The 24,538-nt window shown below is 37.0% G+C and overlaps 1 protein-coding gene across 1 annotated transcript in view; it reads right to left on the bottom strand.

The window, feature by feature from the left end:
- Positions 1-807: 807 nt before the first annotated feature.
- The window catches only part of TOMM70 (translocase of outer mitochondrial membrane 70), a 38,087-nt gene continuing 14,356 nt past the window's right edge, over positions 808-24,538 (bottom strand). The window contains exons 2-12 of the mRNA XM_036743313.1: positions 23,251-23,424; positions 22,900-23,026; positions 21,499-21,608; positions 17,998-18,146; positions 14,326-14,533; positions 12,676-12,810; positions 11,235-11,342; positions 9,935-10,051; positions 6,227-6,324; positions 4,472-4,594; positions 808-3,033 (exon numbers count right to left, since the gene is read on the bottom strand). Of these exons, the coding sequence (XP_036599208.1) occupies positions 2,880-3,033; positions 4,472-4,594; positions 6,227-6,324; positions 9,935-10,051; positions 11,235-11,342; positions 12,676-12,810; positions 14,326-14,533; positions 17,998-18,146; positions 21,499-21,608; positions 22,900-23,026; positions 23,251-23,424 (1,503 nt within the window). The 3' untranslated portion in view covers positions 808-2,879. The remainder of the gene's footprint in view (positions 3,034-4,471; positions 4,595-6,226; positions 6,325-9,934; positions 10,052-11,234; positions 11,343-12,675; positions 12,811-14,325; positions 14,534-17,997; positions 18,147-21,498; positions 21,609-22,899; positions 23,027-23,250; positions 23,425-24,538) is intronic.

Raw genomic sequence — 24,538 nt, 5'->3', positions numbered from 1 at the left:
ACAATGGCAACAGCATACATAATGAAAGAAAAAAAGGTTAAACAGAACCAATCCCCTTCATAAAAGGATTTGTTTTGTAAAACTTGGACTCAGTCAAAAAGCTGTATCCAAGGACCCAGAGGGCCACATGGGGCCCTTGAGGCTGAAGGTTTCCTGCCTCTGATCTAAGAGAAGGCACCTTCTCCTTTGCAAGGGATTATGAATATGAAACTCCATAAGTACAGAGCTGCATATAAACAACACTTTTAACAAAGGATTTTTTTTTAAGTATGGGTTGGATGGGGTTGGGGTAAAGACAGTCTCAACTTGCTGGGAGTTGTGTAGCAATACTAGAGGACAATGAATACTAGAGTTGGTCCTGACAAATTAGGGTAGGACAGACTTCCATAACCACTGTCCTTACTCCAAAAAAAAAAAAAAAAAAAAAAAGCTGCCTCCTAACATCAATGTTTAAATAATGCATCCAATGGTTTGTCCAATACTGTAGGAATATAGGGACAGGGAAGAAAGTATTTGGTTTGCCCTCCTCCCCACAATGTCATTTGCCATGTTTCACACAATTTTCTCTACTTTTCTCATAGAGTCCAATGAGCTTACAGGTGTCAAAAGCTGACCCCTGCTTTTAAAGGAATGCCACTTTTGTCTTATTTTATCCTTGAGCTTACATCATTCCAAGGAACTGAATTTATCTATCTCTAACATCTAACACTTTTAGTATTTTCTAACTACTACCATTACCTTGTAGCAGTAGGCTGCTATTATTTGGTGATCACTTACCTAGTCTATCTTTAAATAATGAAGTTAAGAAAAACTTGAATGTAATATTTATTTGGTGAATTTACATGTGAGTTCATTTACAAAAGAAAAGTTACAGACAAATGTAGCTTTCAGTGCAGTTTCAAATATTTTGAGAACAGGCAACAGTCCGTGAGGATTTGGAATGATAATATTGAACGGCACATGCGTCATTTTCCTTTGTGTGGTTTTTTTCTACCCCTCCCCAAGGGGAGGAAGGGAGAAGAGTAGAAGAAAATGTCAGTGTCAATGAAAATAAGGCCATGCGAATAAAAACTGTTTTAGAGAATCAGAGGAATTTTAAGTTGGGGATAAGTAACCCTCCTGAAGTCAGCAGTGGTTGTCCTGCAAGGCGCATAATTTAAAGACTAAAAATGGAGAGAGAGCCCTTAGATCTTAATTGGTATCCTGGCTGTCAAAAAAAATTCACTTCCCAATTTGCTGCCTTTAGACCCATGATCTCCTAAAGCCAGGAGTTACTACCCCTACTGTTAAAGAGGGACCAATCTTACAGATACTAAAAAGGTAGTGTTTGCGCTGACAAAGTTTATTTGGTTTCAGAAGTATAAGCACCCAGTGAATGCTGGCCCTTTGGATAAGCAGCATCTCCTCACCCCAGACCCTGTACACTAACAAGATTTTAGTTCCCCAAAGGGATGGCGTAAGGCCCTAACATATTGCGGTATGTATTCTCTAAGGCTCAGGCTTAGTGAGACACTATCCGATGGCCCACTGCTTTAAAAAAGAAAAAAGAAAACCCAAGCAACAAAAATGGGACATTCTGCTAGTAAATTAGGATTTATAACCAAAAAGGAGAGTCTGGGATAAGATGATGACTAGGAATAAACAACGAACTGAAGTATGAGTGAGAATAAAAATGTAAACAGATGGTCAGGTTTCCTAAATTGTCAACAATTTCCTAGATATTGGCACTCAGGACCTCACAAAGGGCTCACTGAATTAAAACTAAAGGCATCCCACACACATACTTTTATATAAAAAGCAGTGCCTTTTTCCAACTCTTACTGTAACTTGGTAAAACACTTGCCATTTCAGGAAATACTAGGTTCTTGACAATAACATCTAAGTCCTTCATAAATGCACATTCCTTTACCAAATTTACTAGCTATTTTAAATAAAATATTTCCACGTATCACATTCATTCCATTTTTATTTAGATTATATACATAAGCCAGCATTTGAATTTCTTTAAAAAAGTGTACACCATTGAATCTAGCCAGTACCAAGTTCAGAAAATAGTCTTAGGCCTTTAAAAACCCACCTCGTTTACCTCGAGTGGTCTACTCTCCCAACAGTAGCAATGCTATTAAAAGTCTTCTAAGTCTTGCAGCCTACAAGTCCTTCAAAACAGGTTTGTTTTTTTGCTTCTGCATAGGGAGTTTGTGGTTGCTTTAGATCTGAAGCCATTTATATTTCTCATCATTTATTAGTGTTGCTGCGGAAAATGATCAAATTGATCAATAGCTGCCACCAGGTTCTTCCTAGAGTTATGCAGAAGGCAAAGGCACTGTGCCTCTGCTCATATTTAAGGTTCTCTCTCAATTTAGCTTTTAAAACAAAAAACATAAAACATACTTTTTTCTTTTGAAAAACAAATAATCAACCCATACGGATTACTTGCATATAAAAGAAATCTATTTTATAGCACTCGCTGTATTATTTTTAAAACCAACATGCTGTAAAATTTTTTATATATGCATATATATATATATATGCATATATATAAAAATAAAAACAATCATCCAAAACATAATCACTCCCCCCCACCAATGAACAAATCCAAGTTTTTATTTGCATGGCCAAAATATCCTTTATTCCCTTTGCAACATTGTTTTAGATATCCCTTTCTGTTGCATTAGGGAATAAGCTTCAACACTGCAAACTTCCTTGAACAGCCACTCCCACAACACCTAAACATTAAACAGATGTAACAAATGACAAACACCACAAACGGAAAAACTTAAGTTCCACCATTCACCACGGTCTGTGATCGCGTCTGTAGGGCTCGGTTGAAATGTAGGCAAACGTCTAAAAAGAGGGTCATTTTTCCTTTCGCAGCTGCTTTACAATGTAGGAGGTTTTAATCCATATTTCTTTGCAACTTCTGTCTGAGCATAGGCAGCATCACAAAGTGAATAGAGATGTGCCATCTCCATTTCAGATTTGGCTAGGTTAATTGCCTTGTTGAACATGTCAATGGCTTTATCCATGTTTCCCCTGAAAGGACAAAAATCCAAGTCAAAACACCACCATGAATTTTATAATTGTAAAAAAAAAAGGGACAGTAACATAAGCAAAATGATAGCGACCTGACTACTAAATTTAAACTGAGTTATCTGCTTCTTACTTAAACCCCTATTAGTGAAATAGGAGGCTTCTGAGAAATGCTAGGAAAAAGGATGCATTTTTCTTCATGAGACATAATTTCAATTCAATCAGGGACAAAAAAAAAAATCAGGTTTTAAAATAATACCTGCCAAGAACAAGTCATTTTAAACGTTTCCCAGGATAGTAAGTTTTACTTTTAAAATGGGGTTTCATAGCTATAGTCACTGTTCCATTAAAGTACAAGATAAAGTACTCAAGCAAAAGCACCAAAACTATTCTATACCTAGTTGTTTAAAGTTAATAGCATTTCATATCACTAATTCAAGGTTGGTTTATCTTGGCCGCAGAACTTAATCTCTATTCAATGAACAGCAAGGTCAGTGATTCAACTTGATCTCTCTATACAAACTTAACCCAGTGCTTAGTCAAGCCTGCCACCATTTTGCCCCAGATTAGAGGAGCATGTGTTAGAGAATCCTGGGCATATCTGTGATCATTTCTAGTGGGATCGCAGATTCTAAGCTTCATTTGATTCTGGGCAACCTATATTTCTCCAGACAGAAATTCTCATTTCTGCCTTAGCAATATTAAACTCTTGATAAGGGAATGTCAGACCAGAAAGATTAACTTGCCAAAGATCACACATTTAATGTGTAGCTTTGATTCATTCTATTATGACCCCAGATGTGTTTCTAGCATAGATAACTAGAGAATGCAGAAAAATCTGCAGACCAACAAAGGTCAGTCCACTCATTTATGGGCCTGGGAATGTGTTTGGGAAAGGATCCTTATCTTTTACCTAAGAGAGTGCATATCCTGATTTAAATATTCAGACAAAAAAAACGATAAAAATACTATTCTGTAACACTAGGTTCTTATTACCAATGAAACTAGCTGAATGCATCCAGCACTTGTAGAAGAAAGGTAAACAGGAAATTAGAACTTTCAAGTTTAGCTAAATCTGAATTCAAATACAAGTGAGCATTATGTTGCATCAAAAACCCCAGGCTACTGAGAAGGTGTTGGTAGAAGAGGAGAGCAGAATGAGCTGCTTCAAGATTGCTGTCCTTGGAGGTCTTTTAAAGGTTGGACCCTTGTCTGGTACGTTAGGGTGGAGATACCTTTTGTGTCCACCACTGTTAAGTCCCTTCCAACTCTCAAAATTCTATGATTTTGAAAGACAGTTAAAATTCCAGTAGACGCTAACTGTTTTTATTAGTCACTGAGTGGGCTTTATTGTCCACCGCTGTAAAGAGTAGTGAAAAATTTAAGAACGAGCCCCCCCCCAATTTTCTAGCAATAGGTTCAACAATGTAAATATTTTTACCTCTGCACTTCAATAGTTCCCATTGTTTCATATGCAAAATCACACTTGTTATCAATTTCGATGGCCTTGCTAATAAGCTCCAAACCTTTCTCTAGATCTTGTTTCCACTGAAGCTGAAGCAAACTGGAAAAGGGAAAGAAGGTTCAAAGTCAGTGAGGCATTTCCTAAATCAGGGGTGTCCAAAATGAGTGTGATTTATGCAGCCAACCTAAAAGCATAGAAATTTACATAAATGTTTTAGTAAACCAAGCCAAGCTACCGCAGAGCTCTCACTAAAATGGCAAATCAAAATATATTGCCTATTGTTTCAATAAAAACCTAAGGTTGGACAGCCCTGTCCTAAATTAACACACTGGTCAGGGATGGAAGGTATAAAAAATTTAGTCTACCCTCAAGAAGATGTAATCTAGTTGGAGAAAGAAAAGTGATACAAAATGGTGCATACAAATTAATGATGAATTTTATCATAGAGATTAAGTGCTAAAATAAAGAACATGGATGGCATAAACAGGAAAGGCTTCCCGGGAGGTGTGGGATTTGAGGCAGGTCCTCGTGACAGGTCACATCTGATGACAAAGGAGGAAGCTGGTTTATTTCGGGGGGTGGGTGGATAGGTGGGAGAGAAGGATGAGCAAAGTAAAAACGGTAAGGGTGGGAGTGGGGGTGGAAGGACAAGGAGAAGACTATCCTATCTGGAAACTTGGCTTAGGGTTTATGAATCAATCTCATATAAAACGTACACTTTATTTTCCAATACGCTTATAGTTATATATTTCCTCTCTTGTAAATGTATGTGACTCTTATAGTGATTAATTCAAATACCTAGGGAGAATAAGGTACTATAAAACTGAGTTTTAAAAGGGATCTGGGGTCATCTTCCATTATAAACTTTATAAAGAACTCCATTCCTTTGGACCTGTGCCATCAACATTGGGGACTGAAGCTTTGTGATAGATCAACACATTCTAGGTAAAAAAACAACTCTAGGACAAAAGCTGGGGGAGGGAGCTAAACTAAAGAAACATTCAGCTTATTTTTATAACAAAAACAAAAGGCAATCATCTTTGGCATGTACATAATTATGTACATAATGAGTACCTGACATTTCAGAATCTCTAGCTGCATAGTGTCAACACTGCTCTAAGAACTAGATTACATATATTAAGATTAATCATGAAATTATATGTTCTGTCCATCAGTTACTGTCATTTCTCTATAAGAATGAAGTATATGGCTAAGGATTTTTGAAAACTGAGTTAGCTTGACAGTAGTGGTAGATTAAGGGGTGGCTAAATTAAGGCATAGTGGACAGACTACTGGGCCTGCACTCAGGAAGACTCTTCTTCCTAAGTATAAATCTGGCCTCAGACGCTTCCTAGCTGCGTGACTCTGGTGATAGTTGCGTCCCTACCTGTGTGACCCTCATTTGCCTTAGTTGTTGCTTCATCTGTAAAATGTCCTGGAGAAGGAAATGGCAAACCACCCCAGCATCTTTGCCCAAGAAAACCCCAAGTACAAGGTGTAGTACTGGCTTTCATCTTACCTCTTAATTACAGCCATGTGGATGGGGGAAGTTAATAGACTTGGATACCATCAATAGCACTATGTCCTTCACCTTTAAATCATATTTCATTTGAAAGGAATTGAAATGTTAAAGTGCTGTGGGAAGTTTGACTTAAATTTCATATCAACCACATTCAAACTATTTAACTATGGAAAAATGGTGAAATGAACAGAAACCACAAAAATACATACCCTTTATGAACATACGTTGTGGCATTGTCTGGTTCCAAGTCAATACATTTATCATACATTTCATCTGCTTTACCAAACTGTTGCTGATCTGTTAGTGCCTGTGAGGTAACAATTCATTGAAATTGAGTAACCTGAGTCACTCAATGCAATTTTAAATTATAACTTCTTAGTATCACTGCCTGGTTGTTTTAATTCTCTACATGGTTGAATTCTCCCTCAATCCTCAAACCAAGCTGAAACTTGACTACCTTTTTCCTTTTTGGTTCAATGACAAAGGTTATATAGAAGAGCAGTCATGGATTTCATGTTTGTATCCATAAAATCTACCAGTTTCATTCGCAATCCTGATGCCAAATTCTTAACCAAATATATTTTACATCTTAACAGTTTTGTACTTTGTTTGTCGATGCTATTTGCTCTCTTCTCTGCATCACATATTTTAAAAACCTACTCCTAGAAGTACATGTTGGAAATGGTTTCAAAATAGACAACAGTGCTCAATTCTCTTCAGTGATAATTAACTAGGACCCTGTGCCTCACCTTTAAAATGCATTTTAAAAACACTTATGATATACCCATGATGAGGCATTAAAACATACAGAATACTACAAGGAACCTTCAACTTCCATTCATAATGCTTAACCAAATGACCAATTTATGTAGTGGTTTCACTAAGTAGAGAGAACACAAACTTAAAACTGTTATGCCTTGCTTCTTCACATACTCTTTTAAAAAATCTCCTGTTCCCAAAAGGTACCCCAGGAGTGCCAGCACATTTTCTATATCCTTAAGGAAGGCAACAGAGCAGGTTTGCACTGAGCATCTTCCTGTCTTTGCTTTCATTTATCCAACACAATACCCTATTATCCCCTTCAGTTGCCAATCTTATGAAAAACTGAATTCCTACCCATCTTTTAAAGCAAAATTCAAAAGCAAACTTCTCCAAAAAGCTTTCCCTGCTTCTCTAGTTAGCAGTCAGGCTGAATAATACAGATCTGGGAATAATTCTCTGTATAGATAACTGACTTCACAGGAGCCAATGAGATCAGTGGAAAACAATGTAAGGAGAAAAGCCTCAGGACAGACCATTGGGGTACAACCACAGCTGGAGTGGGGTGAGATGGAGGCCTAGTTCTCCATTTAGTAAGGTCAGGCACCATGCTAATCTGGAGCTATAAAGAAAGGCAAAAGAGTCCCACAGTGCAATGGGGGAGACAACATGCAAACAGCAATGTACAAAGAAGATACATGCAGGTTAAACTGTAAATAATCAACGTATTATTTAAATATAACAATATTATTAAGTGGGATGGCGAGGGGAGGATCAGGAAAGCCTTCTTGTAGGTGAAATTTTAGCTGGTATTTGAAGGAAGCTATGATGTGGAAATGTAGAAGAAGAGCATTCCAGTGATGGGAGACAGCCAGGGAAAATACATGGGAATCTGGAGATGGAGAATCTTGTTTAAGGAACATCAAGGACATCAGTGTCATTGGATTACAGGACACATGGAGGAGTGTAAGGGTAAGGCCATTGCAGATAAGTGGTCAAAGGATATAAAAAACAGCTCTCAAAATAATCACTGCAAGCTACTACCAACTAGATGGAAGAATGCTGTAAATCACTAATAATAAGAGAAAAGCAACCATGTGGTAATTTCAAGTCATACCCAGCAAATTGGTGAAGATGAGAAAATACAGAAAGTCAATGCTGCTTGAAGGTTGTGGAGAGATGGGAACACTAGTGCAATGTTGGTAGAGTTGTAAATTAGAATAACCATTTTGGAAGACAATTTGGAATAATACAAAAAGTGCCTAAAATATTGACCCCAAGATTCCACCATTATACATGTACCCCAAGAGGTCAATGACAAAAAGGCAAGGCACCATGTATTTATAGCAGCACTTTTGGTAGTAGTAAAAGAGTAGAGACAGTAGATGTCTCCCTACTGTGGAATAACTAAACAAGTTATAACACCATTAATGTAAAGGATTATTACCGTGTCCCTAAAGAAAAACAAACATGAATAAAGAAGCATGGAAAGACTAATACAAAACAAAATAATCAAAGAAAACAATAAACACAATGATTACATCAATATAAATGGAAACACCCTCCATGAAACAAAGATGAACCACAAAAAAATAAAGAACAAGTGTGACCCCAAAGTGTGACCTTAGCTCCTTTGCAGAGGTGGGAGGTCCACAGATGTGGAACAATACTGCATATAATGTCAAGATTTTTTGAGGTTTTGTTAAGTATTGCTGCTTTTCCATCCCTTTTCTTCCTTTTTCAGAAATTTAATTATAAGGGATGGCTCTTTGGGGTTGGGGAATATGGAGGAAATCTAGGCAATGTAAAATCAAAAGACAAATAAAAAAGTTTTTTAAAAAGAGGTGATGGGGACCTGATCTAGAATGTGGAAGGAGTACAGAGAAAGGGATAAGTTCAAAAGATATGGATGCATAATCCATAAAACCCGGCAACTGATACGTAGGTGAGAACAAATGAAGAGCCAAGGATAACAGTGAGGTTCGGACCTTGGGTGACTTCAAAAAAAAAAAAAAAAGGGTAGGGAGCCATTTGAATGGGAGAGTGGATTTCAGGGGAGGGTGGAGAAGAAAGGAAGGGGACAATGTCTATGGGACGGTCAATTTGAAATGTCTAAAAGGCAGATGGTGATGTAGGACAATTGAGAATAAAGATTAGGCTGAGTAATACAGATCTGGGAATAATTCTCCATATAGATAACTGACTTCACAGGAGCCAGTGAGATCAGTGGAAAACAATGTAAGGAGAAAAGCTTCAGGACAGAACATCAGGGTACACCCACAGCTGGAGTGAGGTAAGAGAGAGGCCTAGTTCTCCATGACAAGCTAGCAAAGGAAAACTTGACACTAAGTACACAGATAGAAGAACCTAGAGATATAGGTCAAAAAACTAAGAGATGAAAGTATCCAGGAGGAGGATGGCCAGAATCAAATACTACAGAAGTCAAGAAGGATATGGACTAAAAAAGCAATTAAGAGACAACAGGTAACCATTTAAGAAAGTTATTATTATGTGATACTTTGTTTTTCTAAGTAGAAAAGTAGGTACTTTTTAACTGCCATAGTGAAAGAAGTGATTAAAGTACAATGATTTAATTATTTCAAAGGAGAGGGTGGAAGCTGGGTAGCAAAGGGTGAGGTGACACAAGGCCTGTTAATCACTTGATCATTTTTAGAATCTCAGATCAGGTCTCCAAATTCAACTCAAATGTTCAAATCAGGTGGGTGCTCAGCTGCTAGCTCATATTTTTTGGAGTAAGTTGCTGACTCAAGGGCAACCTGTTGGATAATCTAGAATTTCAACACAGGGTCTACTTTGCCATGTCAGAGGACTATTGTCTGCTTCTAAAGTAGTGTTCCTAACTATTTCTGTACCAGGGACCTCTTTTCAGAAATGTTTTAAGTATTTTAAGTGAGATTACAAAGAAAGTCAATTATACTGAAACAAGTCAAAAGAATTCATGGTCCCAAAATTAAGACGCCCTGATCTAAAGCAAAATAAATTAGCAGTTACATATATCCAAGCAAAGTACATTATTTCTAGCAACATTACACCCTTCTGTTCTGAATTACCAGAATTCAGGGTTTAGTGAGGACTGTTTAAAGGATTTTAGTGGGATTTTGCTTAGCAAGACTAATAAAATGTTTAACATCACTTACCTGGGCATACAATGCATAGCCTTCAGCACATCTTGGAAATTTCTTTATGACATCCTCAAAGCCTTTCATAGCTGCCTGGACTTGTGTAGAATTGTTTCCTGTGTAAGCTTGACGATACTGTTTTGAAAACAAAACTCATAGCAGGTTGATCAAACTAGGAACCCCCAAATCAAAGTCAGCAGTAAAGGGATACAAAAATGGTATATGCATTCTTCGGAATTTTTAGCTGGGTCAACTGTATAGAATGCTTTGAGTTCTGACAAGATCCTAGAGAAATATGCTAGCACAAAGACTTGTTGGAGGCATTTTGAATACTGACCAGCCCTTCATTCTTAATAATATATCATTTCATGTTGGCCACTTCATTAAGATATTTACTTATAAGAGGAAACAATCACAGATAAACTGGGAGATTTCTAAGTCTTTGCAATGTGATAATATTTTCATTAGTAGTCATAATCATAATGGTGATTTCTAAAAAGAGGAAAATTCAGAGCCCCAGTGAGCCTGAGACAATTCAATTTTTACTCATACTCAAAAGTTTACTTAGCCATAAAACACATTCCTCATTTAGCATGTATGGCATAGTGGATAGAGAGACCAAATTCAGAATCAGAGAAAAACGGGTTCAGGGGCTGCAAAATTACCAAGTCTTTCAGCGGTACCTCTTAACAGTTACAAAAGACTTTCCATTGGTGGAGTGAGTTAATCACATCCTAACAAAGAGTTTTCTAATCTGAACATGTGAGCCCTTAGACTTATTTTACCATTTAGAAAGGAAAATCCAAATTTTATATTTTCAGTCCTATCCATCGGAACATTAACAAACAGTACTGTTACTAGAGCAGCAAGAGTAAATAGAGACCTCAAGTCAAATGCTTAGAGAATGTTTATTATTAGTTAAAGCTCATTGAATGATGAAACAGAAACTCCCAACATTCATAAGTAAGGATGGAAGCATAGCTCTAGAGGTTAAAGGGCCCTATTGTGCACCTAATCCAAGCCTCTAATTTTATAGCTGAGGAAACCAGCACCCAGGAAGGGTTAAGTGATTTGCTCAGGGTCCAACAGCTAGTAAATATCAGTAGCAGGATGGAAATCCAGTTCTTCTAACTCTAGAGCAAGTGCTTTAGAGTCATGGGACATTACATATGGGCCCGAGCTCAGTAGGACCTGACATCTAGAAGATGTAGAGTATCAAAGTAAGTACACACATAATGGTCCTTAATTGGGGCAAATTAGGTAATGAAATAAAATCAACTTCAGTAATATTTAAAATACTTAAGGAAGAAATACCTACCAATGCAAAACACTTTTGAGCTTGGGCGAGGGCAGAATCAGGTCGTAATCTAATACACTCATCAAAATCTGCCACTGCTTCTTCAACCTGATCAAGAAGGATCTTTAACTAAGGAAATTAAAAAAAAATTAATTCTTATTTCCAAATTATTCTGTAAAAAGCAAGCACCAGCACAAATATGGGAAAAAAATGCATTTTGTCTAAGACTCATTATTAGCACAGTGCTGAATAACACTAAAATACCAAGTGAATATTTTTCATTAAGAAACACTGATTTAGAGTTTATCTCAAAGGAACTGCTAGAAAGCGAAGCTAACATTTTTGCATTGGAATTTTTTTTCTAATTAAACACCTTCCTCTAAGCAAAATGTATACTAAATGCAATTGAAAGAAAAGATTTCTCCAAATGAGCCATCACCCCCCGCCAAAGAAACCAAGTAAGCAGGAAATGTTTTTCTAACATTTACATCAATTTCCCCCTTGATCCATATGTAGGTAGATCCAACTCCTTTCTACTGTGTAAGAATTTTTTTTTAAATTAAAGAAATATGAATTTTTCTACTGCACAAACAACAGAAAAATCTGTACATCTTCAATGAAGATATATTCCTAGAAACAATCATATAATAATTTTCCCATTGAAAAAAATGAAAATAACAGACTGCATGCCTAACCAAAAACTTCAAAGAAATCATGTATGACAACACAATATCAGAAAAGCAAAAGGTACGACAGCTACAAAACTTGAGTAATTTATGTTAAAAAATTAGAATATATTTCTTGTCCTATAAAATGGGCCTAAAGTGTACATGATATGGTGATATGGTTACAAGGAAAATCCAAGGCACAAAGAGAACCTAAAGAGCTTTAGAGTAATAACAGTTGTTTGTATGTTTGTTTGTAATATACACTCAAAATTATTCTGCTGACATGGTGTTCATGTTTCCCATCCTTCTGAAAAATGTTTTTAAAGTAAAGGAAGACAACATTTCTCTGCTTCACCCTCATTCTTAGGATCAGAAGATCCAAAGATGGAAAGCAGCTTTCTAAAAGCTACGTGCATAGCTGTATATATTACCCCAAATAAAGGTCTCCAGGGCATTCTGCTTAATACTTTGGTTCTAGAAACCCAGCACTTTATACTTCATTAGAAAGTAATAGTTATCTTGGTCATTAGTATCTACTTCCTTTAAAAAAAAAAACAAAAAGGACCAAAAGAAATGATAGGTCTAAGACTACTTGGTGTAATGACTATAGGACTACATCCCTAACACTTCTGATTGGGAAGGCCTTGCTTGCATGAGGGAGGCAAACCCATACAAAGAAATAAATGAAGGCATCATAAATCAAGATATTAGTAAAAACATGGAACTACAAAAACCTCTAGAAAATGTAAGATCATTTCCAAAGGTCAGAATGTTAAACAGAGAATTGTGTTTACCTGCCCTCGGTGGTGGTAAACATCTGCATTCTGGGGATCAATATCGGCAGCCATGTTAAAATCCTGAGTAGAGAGCAAAGGCTGCTGCTGTTGCATATACATGCTGCCTCTTTTGATCAGGGCATTTGCACGAAGCTGTTGATCAAAACAAATGAAAGATTGAAAATATCCAGTGTTATTATCATCATCCTTTGAATTCTTTGTGGCACTTACTACACTTTACATCGTATCATAGCTATCTGTTTACACTTTTCTCTATTATTACATTATAAAGGGGCAGCATGGCCATCGGATAGAGGAACAGCCTCAGAGTCAGGAAGACCAGGATTTAAGTCCTGAACTTCTGACACATTTTGGTTATGTGACTCTGGCAAGTCACTAAACCTTCTAGTGTCCCAGAGAATCCTGAAACCCTCTTAAGTTTCAGATAGACTGCTACTGGTAGTGGAAGAGTGAATTTCTACTCGAGTCCCCCTCCCTCCCTGATGAGTCACAGCAGCTCTGGCCCAAATGCTGCTTCAAAACACTAAACTCCTTGGGGACAAGGCTTCTAGTTCTTCACTTCCCACAGCCCTAGTACACTACCTCCCCACCCCCCACCCCCAAAAGCAGGTCCTCAGTAAGTATGCACGGAGGGGCGAGTGTTAATGCTGACAGTGAACTTTATTTCTATTTATGATCAAGAAATAAGAAACAGGTCAAAGCTTAGGAATGGAAGCACATACTATATTGGATAATTAGCATTAGACAAAAAATAAGCATGTAGTTATCTGGGTGTTTTCTCTAGTTGAGTAGTTCACAAGCTAATGCTGATCAACATCAATAACAGATATCTTTTCAGTGAGGGAGAAATACAAGTAGAAATAGCCTAATGAGTAATCATTTTATGAAGAACCAGAGGCATGGGAAGCTTAAGTAAATTACCTAAGCTAATCAGTGGTAAAGCCCTTGTTTTTTGCAAATTAAAATAACTTTTCTGCTAAAATACCCTAACACTACTGTTAAATTTATACAATTGAGTGCCTTTATACGCCTATATTACTGTGCCATCCATTACTCACAAGGGTCTCACAAACAAGAAAAGCAACTAAATCTGCCATGTAGATCCCTATTTCTCCTTGTCATCTCACTGCATGCAGACAGCTGGGTAAGAACACTGATAATGCCCTGTAGTAGAATAAAATAACCTTTCCTAGGGAAAGACCATTGATGTTTTCTTTCATTCCATTCACTCAAACATTACTGGGGCATCTTCCAGAACAAAGAAATATCCTTATAATAAATGTATCTGGGCACTATGTGAGGGCAGCTAGGTAGTGAAATGAATGGGTGAAGCGCTGGGCCTGGAGAGCATGACTCATCTTCCTGGGGTCAAATCTGGCCAAAGAGACTTACTAGCTGTGTGGCCCTGGGCCACACTGTTTGCCTTGACCCTGTTTGCCTCAGTTTTCTCATTTGTAAAATGGGCTGGAGATGGAAATGGCAAACCTCTCCAGTATCTCTGCCAAGAAAACCTCAACTGGAGTCAAGAAGAGTCAGATATGACTGAACAACTGGACAAGAGTACCATTGCAAAGCAAAGCTTTAAGCAATTATTTCCCTTCCCACAACACTATGGCATATCAAAGAGGAAAAAAAAGTCATTTTTACCTTCACATTGGCATCTTCCATGCTGATGACCTGATCTAAATCTGGCTTAGCTGCATTGGCATTGCCAATAAGTAAGTAGAAGGTGGCTCGTAGCAACAATGCTTCGGCTATATATTTACCTCGAGCATCTATTTCTTTTGTGCACTCACTTATGATCTTATCATAGTTTTCTTCTTCCATGTATTGCTTTGCCTTTAAATATCCAGAGCTGCAAAAAAATGTCAATAGAAAGAACTATTCATTAACTACATACTTAAATCTGGCCATAATCAATATGTGTGAGGGTAAGCAAACAGCAGCTTCCTCCCAAACAGAAACCTGGCACTGGCCTGGTAAAAAGACCAAAATGACCTATCAGATTTATGGGAAAGCAAGGAATTCATGACACAACAAAAGAGAGAGAGCATTACAAAATGCAAAATGGATAATTTGGATTATGATCAATTGAAAAGTTTTTGTATAAAAAAAGCCAATGCAACAAAGATTAGGAGGGAAGAAAAAAATTGGGAAAAAATCTTTACAACAAGTGTCTCTGATAAAAGCCTCAACTCTAAAATACACAGGGAACTGAGCCAAATTTATGGGAATATAAGTCATTCCCCAATTGAGAAATGGTCAAAGGATATGAACAAGCAGTTTTCAGAGGAAGAAATTAAAGATAGCTATAGGCATATGAAAAAATGCTTGAAATCACTACTGATTAGAGAAATGCAAATCAAAACAACTCTTAGGTACCACATCTCTCCTGTCAGATTGGCTAAAATGACAAAACAGAAAAACGATAAATGCTGGAGAGGATGTGGGAAAATTGGAACACTGTTACACTGCTGGTGGAGTTGTGAACTGATCCAGCCATTCTGGAGACAATTTGGAACTATGCCAAAGGGCTATAAAAATATCAGCAATACCACTTCTAGTGTTGTATCCCAAAGAGATCAGTGGGAAAAGGACCCATATGTACAAAAATTCTTATAGTGGCTCTTTTTGTAGTAGCAAAGAACTGGAAATCAAGGGGAGGCCTGTCAATTGGGGAATGGCTGAACAAGTTGTGGTATAGGAATGGAATACTATTGTGCTATAAGAAATGGGGAAGATACGCACTTCATAATAACCTGGAAAATCCCACACGACATAATGCTGAGCGAGCGGAGCAGAATTAGGAGAACATCATACACAACCACAGATATATGGATTCTGTGATGACTAACCCTGATAGACTTTGCTCTTCTCAGCAAAACAAGGTTCAAAGACAACTCCAAAGGACTCATGATGGAGAGAGCTATCTACATCCAGAGAAAGAACTATGGAGACTGAATGCAGATTGAGGCAAACTGTTTGCTCTCTTTTTTTTCTTTTGGTTTGTTTCTTCTTTCTCATGATTCATTCCATTGGTCATAATTCTTCTTTACAACCTGACTATTGTGTAAATAAGTTCAGTAAGTTATATGTAGAAGATCTATTGGATTCCATGTAGTCTTGGGGAGGGAGGGGGGAAGAAAATCATGTGGAACTGAGTGTTGTAAACTAAAAATAAAAAGTCTTAAAAAAAAAAAAAAAAGACCAAAATGGTGGAGTAGGGGCCATAACATCATGAACAATGATAGCTTTTGATACTTAGAGAATATTTTAAGGTTTACAAAGCATGTTGCTCATCACATAAAATGTAATTTTCAATATTTGGAGAATTAGATAACAGGGAAACAGATTAGACATGGACCAATGGCCAAGTTACAGGGATGCAGATTTTGGCACAATATAGGGCTGTCCCAAAACTCAGAACTTTTTCTGACATCCTGTATATGGAATACCAAATAATCAGAGCTGTCTCAAAATAGAATGAGTTGCTTTGTGTTGTTAGAAACATTTGAAGCAGAGATTGTTAGGGATACACAAAATGCTACAATGGATAGGAGGTTAGACTCTATGTCCAGCTATTAAGATTCAAGGGTAAGTACTTTGGCCCATGAACCATTGCATTATTAATACACAGGGAGACTTTCTAAGAAATTTTAAAATTTAAAACAAAATGTTTTGTCTTATAAACTCTACACTGATCTTCATCATTTTAGAATATACTTATTATCAGTGTCACTATGACCCTCGGCCATTCCTGCATTCAACTCTGTCCTAAATTACCTAAATGAAAGGAATATAAGCAATCAATGTGGGAAAACCTACAGAGGCAGATTCCACAAAAAAATTTTATTTCTGATGCTGGGTGTTTAAATCAATGCTCACACTCACACACGTTTTAATGTGCTCAAGACCCAAATCATTTCCCAAAATGAAAGTAAACATCTTCAGTTAAGTTTGGAACTATCTCCCAGGAAATGATCAACAAAAGGTATAAAATTTGGAAGAAAAATCACTCAACCGCTGCTCAATCAGGGAGGTAAACTTGTTAGAGTGAAAAGAATACTGAGAATTAGAGCATCCAGGTTTGAACCAGCTGCTGAAGCTTGTTAAGTACTATTACTGTGCCTTTGTACAGGTCAACTCATCTTTGGGCCTCACATTCCTCATCTATAAAATAAAGGAGCATGAAGATCTGAGTACAAATTCAGCCTAAGACACTTTGTAGCTGTGTGATTCTGGGCAAATCACTTCACCTCAGTTTCCTCTTTTGTAAAATGAGGATAATCATAGCCCCTACCTCCCAGGGTTGTTGTGAGAATCAAGTAAGATCATTTTAAAGCACTTGGCACAGCGCCTGGCACACAGTAAGCACTTGATAAATGTTAGCTGTTATTGCTATCATTATCATCACTTTTCCTCACCTAAAATTCTGTAGAGGCAAATACAGTAAGTATGTGCAGGAGAAATGAAGTAGTGAATGAGCTAGGCTTGGAGTGATGAAGACCTGGTTTAAAAACCAGTCCTGATACTTAAAGAGCTATGTGATTAGCTGTCAGACCAAGGCAAATCACTGAGGCTCTGCCTCAGGTAATTCTAAGATTTATCTACTAAGTAAGGCTGGCTCACTCTACAACTGTGGATTATGCTTTGGGTGCATGCACATAGTCATATGATAGTTAAAGGTCAATTTTCCTAAATTTCAAAAGAGCACACATATTCATGTTGTGACTATCACGTGTTGCTACGTATTTTTTATGTTCTCATTTACTGCCTTGAAAAGATCACACATTTTCTAGAAGGGCACGAATAGCATTGCTCATGAGTTTAGTCTGCCCCGATTATCATAGTTGGCTAAACTGGCACACATGGTAAAACAGAGCTCAGGCCTATTAAGTAGTTGCATGCATTTAAATTCACACTATTTGAAACTGTAATTATCTAAATTATGCTAATTTGGTTCTAGCTCAATGGGAAATATGCAGTACAAATTTGAATAGTGAGATAATGGGATTTTTTATTTATACAAACCAAGACGCACCTTCAGGTCCATATATATGATTCTACAATTGAACTAGACGAGATCTGCAGCCTGAGGAAACAACTGTGTCTGCTTGGACAAGCAAGACAGATACCACAGTGACAGTAAACTACAAGCAAACGCTATACTTTTAAAACAACTCTGCCTGTTAGATTCATATTTCTTTTGGGACCAAAGGCATTGCCTCAATCAAAAGATGCCAAGAGGGTTTGCCTAATATTTGCAGGCTGAAGTATGGTTTTAAAAACCCAACAAACCACAGACTTGGGCATACTTACTTTTCTCTAACTTCTAGTGCTTCTCCCTCCTTGTCTTTATCTTCATCAGACTTTTCTCCTTTAAGCATAGGCTGAGAGATGATGTCATCAGTAAAGGAACTAAAGTAAGATTTAATGAACTGTGGAGATGGCATCAGAGGCTCACGATTCTGCAATTTAATTATATGACGAAACGTTAAAATGGAAAAAAATGCTAGAGCATGTACATCTGAAGGATGTAAGATAAGAAAATTAAAACAGTACTTCTGAAAAATATATCAGTAGAACTGAGCTTAAATCTAAATTAAAGCACATTCAATGGGGTTTTTCTGGTTTTATATTTTGCTTCTCAGGACTAAGTCTTTGCCATGAATCATTCATTCATATGTGAATCTGAGTAAAAAATATGCATTTTCCATTAATGCTTATAGATGACGAAGATGAAGGACAAAATTCTCTTATCTGAAGGAATCAAGTTATTTCTAGTCTTGAGTGTAAGTCTTACTGCTTTATAAATGCGACTTACTATACTCACTTCCAATATAGATAGCAACATAAACATCATCTAATTCTTTACTTCTGACACTCTTGTCCATATTTTCCAATGATTCCTCCATACATAATCTACCCAACAAGCTGGGCAGGGACTGTTTCGGGGTTCCCCAACATGGTGCCTTGAACACAGCTCAAGCCCTTTAATGCCAGCCTAAGCCATCGTTAATACACAAGTAGAACTATAAGGATCATACTGAAATAAAACAGAATTCTAAAGCTTAACCTCCGTCAGTTGCAGTTTTTAATCATTAATTCTTGTGAATGCTTGGTCAACAAGCATTTATTTAGTGCCTACTATGTGCCAGGTACTGTGCACTAGGAGCTGGAGAGCTATAATGACAAAAGTGAAACATTCTCCTGGGAGAAGTAACACATAGACACAAATGCAAAGAATAGACAAGGTAAATAAATACAAAGTAACTGAAGAGTATGGGGGGGGAAGGGGAGGGAAGCAGAACTGTGGCAGAAACTAAGGATTCTAAGATTCAGGATACAGGACCAACCTGTTAAAAGGGACACAATGATCTGGAAGTGAGAGTTGCTATAGATTAACAAGCCGTGATATGGAGCTAAAAAGTTGAGGGCAAACTTGAGGTTGTAAACCCAGTTAGTACCCTTGAAAAAATAGTGAAGGGGGAAGACAGATGGGTTTGGAGGAGAAACTAGGAGGTTTTGAGTCTGTGGTGGTGGTGGCACATTCAGAGGGGGTACAGGCCTGGAGTTCAGGAGAAATACAAGGACTCAGCTGTGAGTCATTTATAGAGATAATTAATTCAAGGGTAACTGATGAAATCACCCATGAAAGGTGTGTAGAAAAAAGAAAGCCTAGAATCTAGACATGGTTGGAGTATACCTTGGGATCGGGGCGGGGGGGGGGGGGGGGGGGGGGGGTGTCCGTCAAAAAATGCAGGACACTCTTTTAATCTGCATTATTAATAGTTTCTCCATCATTTTAGTCTTGACAATTAATAAAACAATAATTAAACCCTAATTTGTAGCATATGTTGATTTCCAAGGTATAAATGCTAACACTGAAAATTTAACTATCAGCTGCAACACAACCCCTGAGTACCTCCACAATTAGGGACTGGACATAATCCAGCAAAGGCCACTGAAAAGGAAATCAGGAGGGTCAGTGAATCAGGAGAAGTGAGAGTACTCAGAAGTTGGTTGCAAATGTTGAAGTAAAGAAGGATTTAAAAAATGTCATCAAAATTCCAAAGGACTCATGATGAAAAGTTCTATCCACCTCTACAGAAACAACTGATGGAGTCCGACTACAGACTGAAATATACTATTTCCCTCCCTTTCTTTGGGGAGGGGTGTGGGGGTGGGGGTGAGTTAAGTGGGTAGTGGTGGTGGTCTGTTTTCTTTAACAACATAATATTTCCATATTATGGAAACAGGTTTTGCATGATAGCACACGTATAACCTATATAAAATTGCCTACCATACCTCAGGAGAAGGAGAAAGAGAGAGAATCTGGAACTCAAAGTTTAAAAAAAATGTTATCTGCAACGATAAAAATCATTAACAAAAAAAGAAACTATTAAGGATAAAAAGGAAAAAAAATGTCATCATATATGGCAATTAATAGGGTCATTGGCAGTATTGGAGAAAACACTTTTAATTAAGTGATAAGACCATTAAAGAGCCCAAGGCCAGCTACCTGTTTCTCCCTCTCCTGGAAATTCTAATGAGGTCAAAACAAGGCACAGGCACTACATGTCTAATGCCCTGTGGGAACTTAAGTTGTATTAACAAGTTTCTCTAATTTAATTAAACATCTATGAGGATACAAAGAAATTAAATGAATACGATGTGATTAATAATTCAGATTTTTACAAGTTTAATATTCTTTAAAAAAAAAAGACGTAATTAAAACAAAAATATTATTATTATTACATGATTATTTTCATCCCGAGTGCCCCTAGAAATGTTTACATATATGTAGGCGGAGTTTAATTTCAGTTGTATCCAACTCTTTGTGACCTTTTTAGGGGTTTTCTTGGCAAAGATATTGGAGTGGTTTTCCATTTCCTTCTCCAGCTCATTTTGCAGATGAGGAAACTAAGACAAACAAGGTTGAGTGACTTGCCTAAGGTCATATAGCTAGAAAGTAGCTGAGGTAAAATCTGAACTCAGGTCTTCCTGACTCCTGCCCTGGCACTCTACCCAACATCTAACTGTGTGTGTGTGTGTGTGTTTCTGTGTGTGTGTGTGTGTGTGTATACATACACACACACACACATATACAGTAAATTTTTTAAAAGTAGGACAAATTGTGGGGAAGGGTCAAAAATGAGAAGAAGCTACATGTGGTAAGGAATGGCCCAATGACTCACCAACCACTCACTCCCTCCTATGTCCAGAAGCTATTTGCAACAAATAATTATTAATAATGACAGCTGGCATTTATATGTTGCTTTAAGGTTTGCAGAGTGCTTCACACATATTAATTCACTTGATCTTCATAATGCTGGGAGGTTTTATTATCATCCTCACTATACAGATGAGGAAATTGAGGCACAGAGAGGTTAAATTACTTTTTCAGGGTAAGTAAGCTAGCAATGACTTAGCTAATAAGATTCTGCAGCAAGATTTGGACTCAGATGTTTCTGATTTCAAGTTTTGAGCAGTAATCATATCATACCACTCAGTTGTCTGATTAGCTATACAATCTGCAAAAACATCTTCTGTAAAACGTGTTTCTTAAAAACTTTCATGCTACAGATTCATTTTCCCAAACCTCTTATAAATCAATTAAGTTAGAAGGCAGGGAACACTAAAACCGATGAAAACATCATCCAGGCTAGTAAAACAAAAATGACCAGTCACACACAATCCCAAAACTAATTCCAATTTAAGATCTTCCTTCCTGGCAGCGCATCCCCAATGTAAGATGCAGAGCCAAGCTGATCCTTCCTCACATTCATTGAATAATCTCTGAGAACACAAAGAGTTTACCTTGTATTTTTCTTTGGCCTTTTCTTTCCCAAGAAGTTTAAGAACTTTATCAGCTAACAGCATGCTTTGTTGGTTCTGGAAGCCTTCTAAAATACAAACTGCTGTAACATCTAGGAATAGAGAGAAAAATAGGGATCCTTATACATTAAACTATCATGACAACTGAAATACCAGCATTAACTTAACAATGAAAAAAAATTTAAAAAGCCAGCACTGTGAACTTTTAGGGTGTGGCCTGGTAAACTAAAAAACTGAGCCCCCACAAAATAATTAATTATATCCTGTAGTTAAACAGGGAACAATGAAGACTTAAGTACTGCTTTCCAAAATAATCAACCACCAGTATGGTCAACTCCTTTCATGTTGGGTCTCACCTGTCAAATTAGAAGATTGGACTAAATGAGTTCTTAACCAGCAATCCATGAATAGATTTCAAAGTGTCCATGAACTTGGAGAATGGGAAAAATAAAATCACATCTTTATTTCAATATAATGTTTCCTTCACATTCCTATGTGTTTTATTTTATGCAGTTAAAAACATTATTCTGAGGAGGGCTCCATAAGCTTCACTAGACTACCAAAGAGATCCAAAACTCTTGGACTAGGTATATTTAAAGTTCTTTCCTGCTGTAAAATTCTACAGATAGTTTATGGACTAGAGCCAAGTTCTTAACCTTTTTTGTGTCATCTCTTTGAAAGTCCGATGAAACCTCTGGACTCTTCAGAATGTTAAATGAATAAAGTACATAGAATTACAAAGGAAACCAACTGTACTGAAATAAAGACATAATTCCCCCTCCCCCCCATCTAAGTTCCCAGAATCCCGGAAATCTATCGATGGAGCACAAGGGGTCTGTGGATCCCAGGTTAAGATTCACTGGACATTTCTTCTCTAGATAACTTACTATTACTTGCAACTTATTAGCCAGTATGGCCCAAATCACAAACACAGGCTCTCATCACAAAGCTGCTACCTTAAAAACTATTTTCATGAAGCTACACCGTTGCTCAGGATAAGGGAAATGGCAACTGAATGCACATTCAGAGCCTCCAACAACAGACTGCCTGCCTTTCTAAATCTTCAAACTACCTTTGCTACCTAATTTTTCGATACTTCACATTCTCTCTCTACGACATTCAAGGCAATATGTTCACAATTTCTCATACTCATTTTTGCCTGCCCTGGTGAGCTTCTGTTGATTCCTGGTAACCTCTCCCTGCCATTCTAAACTTATTTTTTTTTTTAAATTAACATGTGGTTCAATTTTCTTAAAGTCCAGAAGAAATGAAGCAAAATCTCAGTCCTAAATAGGGAAGACCATGAAGCTAATAATTTGGTAAAAGGGATCTCAAAGGTCAAATCTACAGTGGTTTAATAAACAAATACAAAAATACACTCACCTTCTAAACACTCTTTCTTATTGTCTAGTTTCTCATGGGCTTTTGCACGTCTAAAGAGAGCTTTCACATATCTGGGATTAAGCTCAACAGCCTTTGTACAATCTTGTGCCACCTCTTTCCACTTTTGCTGCAATTTAAAGCAAAAATACCATCCTAAAGAAATAAACTTTTGACAAAGTACCAATCTTGATTTCATGAAGTCACAAAAAGAAAATAAAAGCCTACTGTAAATACACAGCCTGGAAATAATCCCCAAAGGATCAAATCAGTTATTGGATATAAGTAAATAAAAAGTAAATTTAGCAGACTGATACAATAGCATAAATTAATAGAAAAAAGTCTAGGACATACCAATTGTTCAAATGCAGCAGCTCTATTCTGATAAAATGTAGAAAGATCAGCTTTTTTCTCTGTAGGGCATAAACTGATGGCCTCTGTATAGCACTGAATGGCTTGCTCATATTTTCCTGCTTTAAAATACTTGTTGCCTTTGTTCTTTGCTGCTTGGGCTCTATCAAGAGGATTCTGAAAAGGAGAGGATAATTACCATCTACTATATAAGAAAGAAACAGACTGAGATCCATAGTAATCAATGACATGGCTTTAAATGACCTGTAGTATAACCACTATGTAAAGACTATCTTAACAATGAGAACATTCACCATCTAGAAATAAGCTAGGGCATTGGCTCTATGCCCTAAAAGAAAAAAAATTTTTAAAAAGGTATCCTCATTTCTATATAATTGCACCAGTGAGGAAAATTTCAAAACCCCAAAATTAGTATAAAATATGAAAAGTAACCACAATAAAATGTATCTAGAAATATAATGATAGAATCTCAGAACCACAGATGCTTTCATCAGAGAAGCCTGGGAAGGTTGGATGGTTTGTCTGACAACATATTGTGACAGAAACAGGTCTCCTGACACCCAAAACTAGCACTTTATTAAATCCATTAATACTTGACAAAAAGTGCCTTTTATAATTAAAAAATGGTGAAATACCTTTAACTGCTAGCTAAAATAACAAGAGATTAAGGAGCCAAGTGGATAACACCTAATTACAAAGAGACAAACTGAGACCGTTTGAAAATATACTAGAAACACAAATTATGATTAAAGGACTTTTTCCTTTAATCATAATTTGTGTTTCTAGTATTTTCTCCAGTTTAGTGCCATACTCATTTTGAAGACACAGAATTGGATAAATCTCAACAGATTCTCACTGGCCTAAGCATAACCTGAACAAAAGTATTCTCTAAAACATACTGACAAGTGGTCACTTAACTTTATGCTTGAAGGTCTCCAATGAAGGAAATGGAGACACTTCCAGAGTCAGAGACAGGACTTCCAAAAGACTTTATGGAAAACAAAACAAAACAAAACAGGCGAACAAAGAGGCTCTCTGGATTCCAGCTAAAAAAAGTAACAACTGTTTGAACCAAGCTAGTCAAACAATGTAATACCTATTTAACTAGATAGTATGTTCAATACTTCTTGGCAAGAGGTGGCCAGTTGCAGATGAATGACTCTTTAGGCTGCATACCTATGGGTAGTCCGAAAAAACAGGTTTTCCAGATTGTTTTCTTTTATATCTTCCCATACTACTAAGAGCTGCGGCAGTGTGAAGGCCACTAAAG

Source organism: Trichosurus vulpecula, chromosome 2, assembly GCF_011100635.1.
Source record: "Trichosurus vulpecula isolate mTriVul1 chromosome 2, mTriVul1.pri, whole genome shotgun sequence".
Classification (NCBI taxonomy): Eukaryota; Metazoa; Chordata; class Mammalia; order Diprotodontia; family Phalangeridae; genus Trichosurus; species Trichosurus vulpecula.
This window is presented reverse-complemented; position numbering and strand designations above follow the sequence as displayed.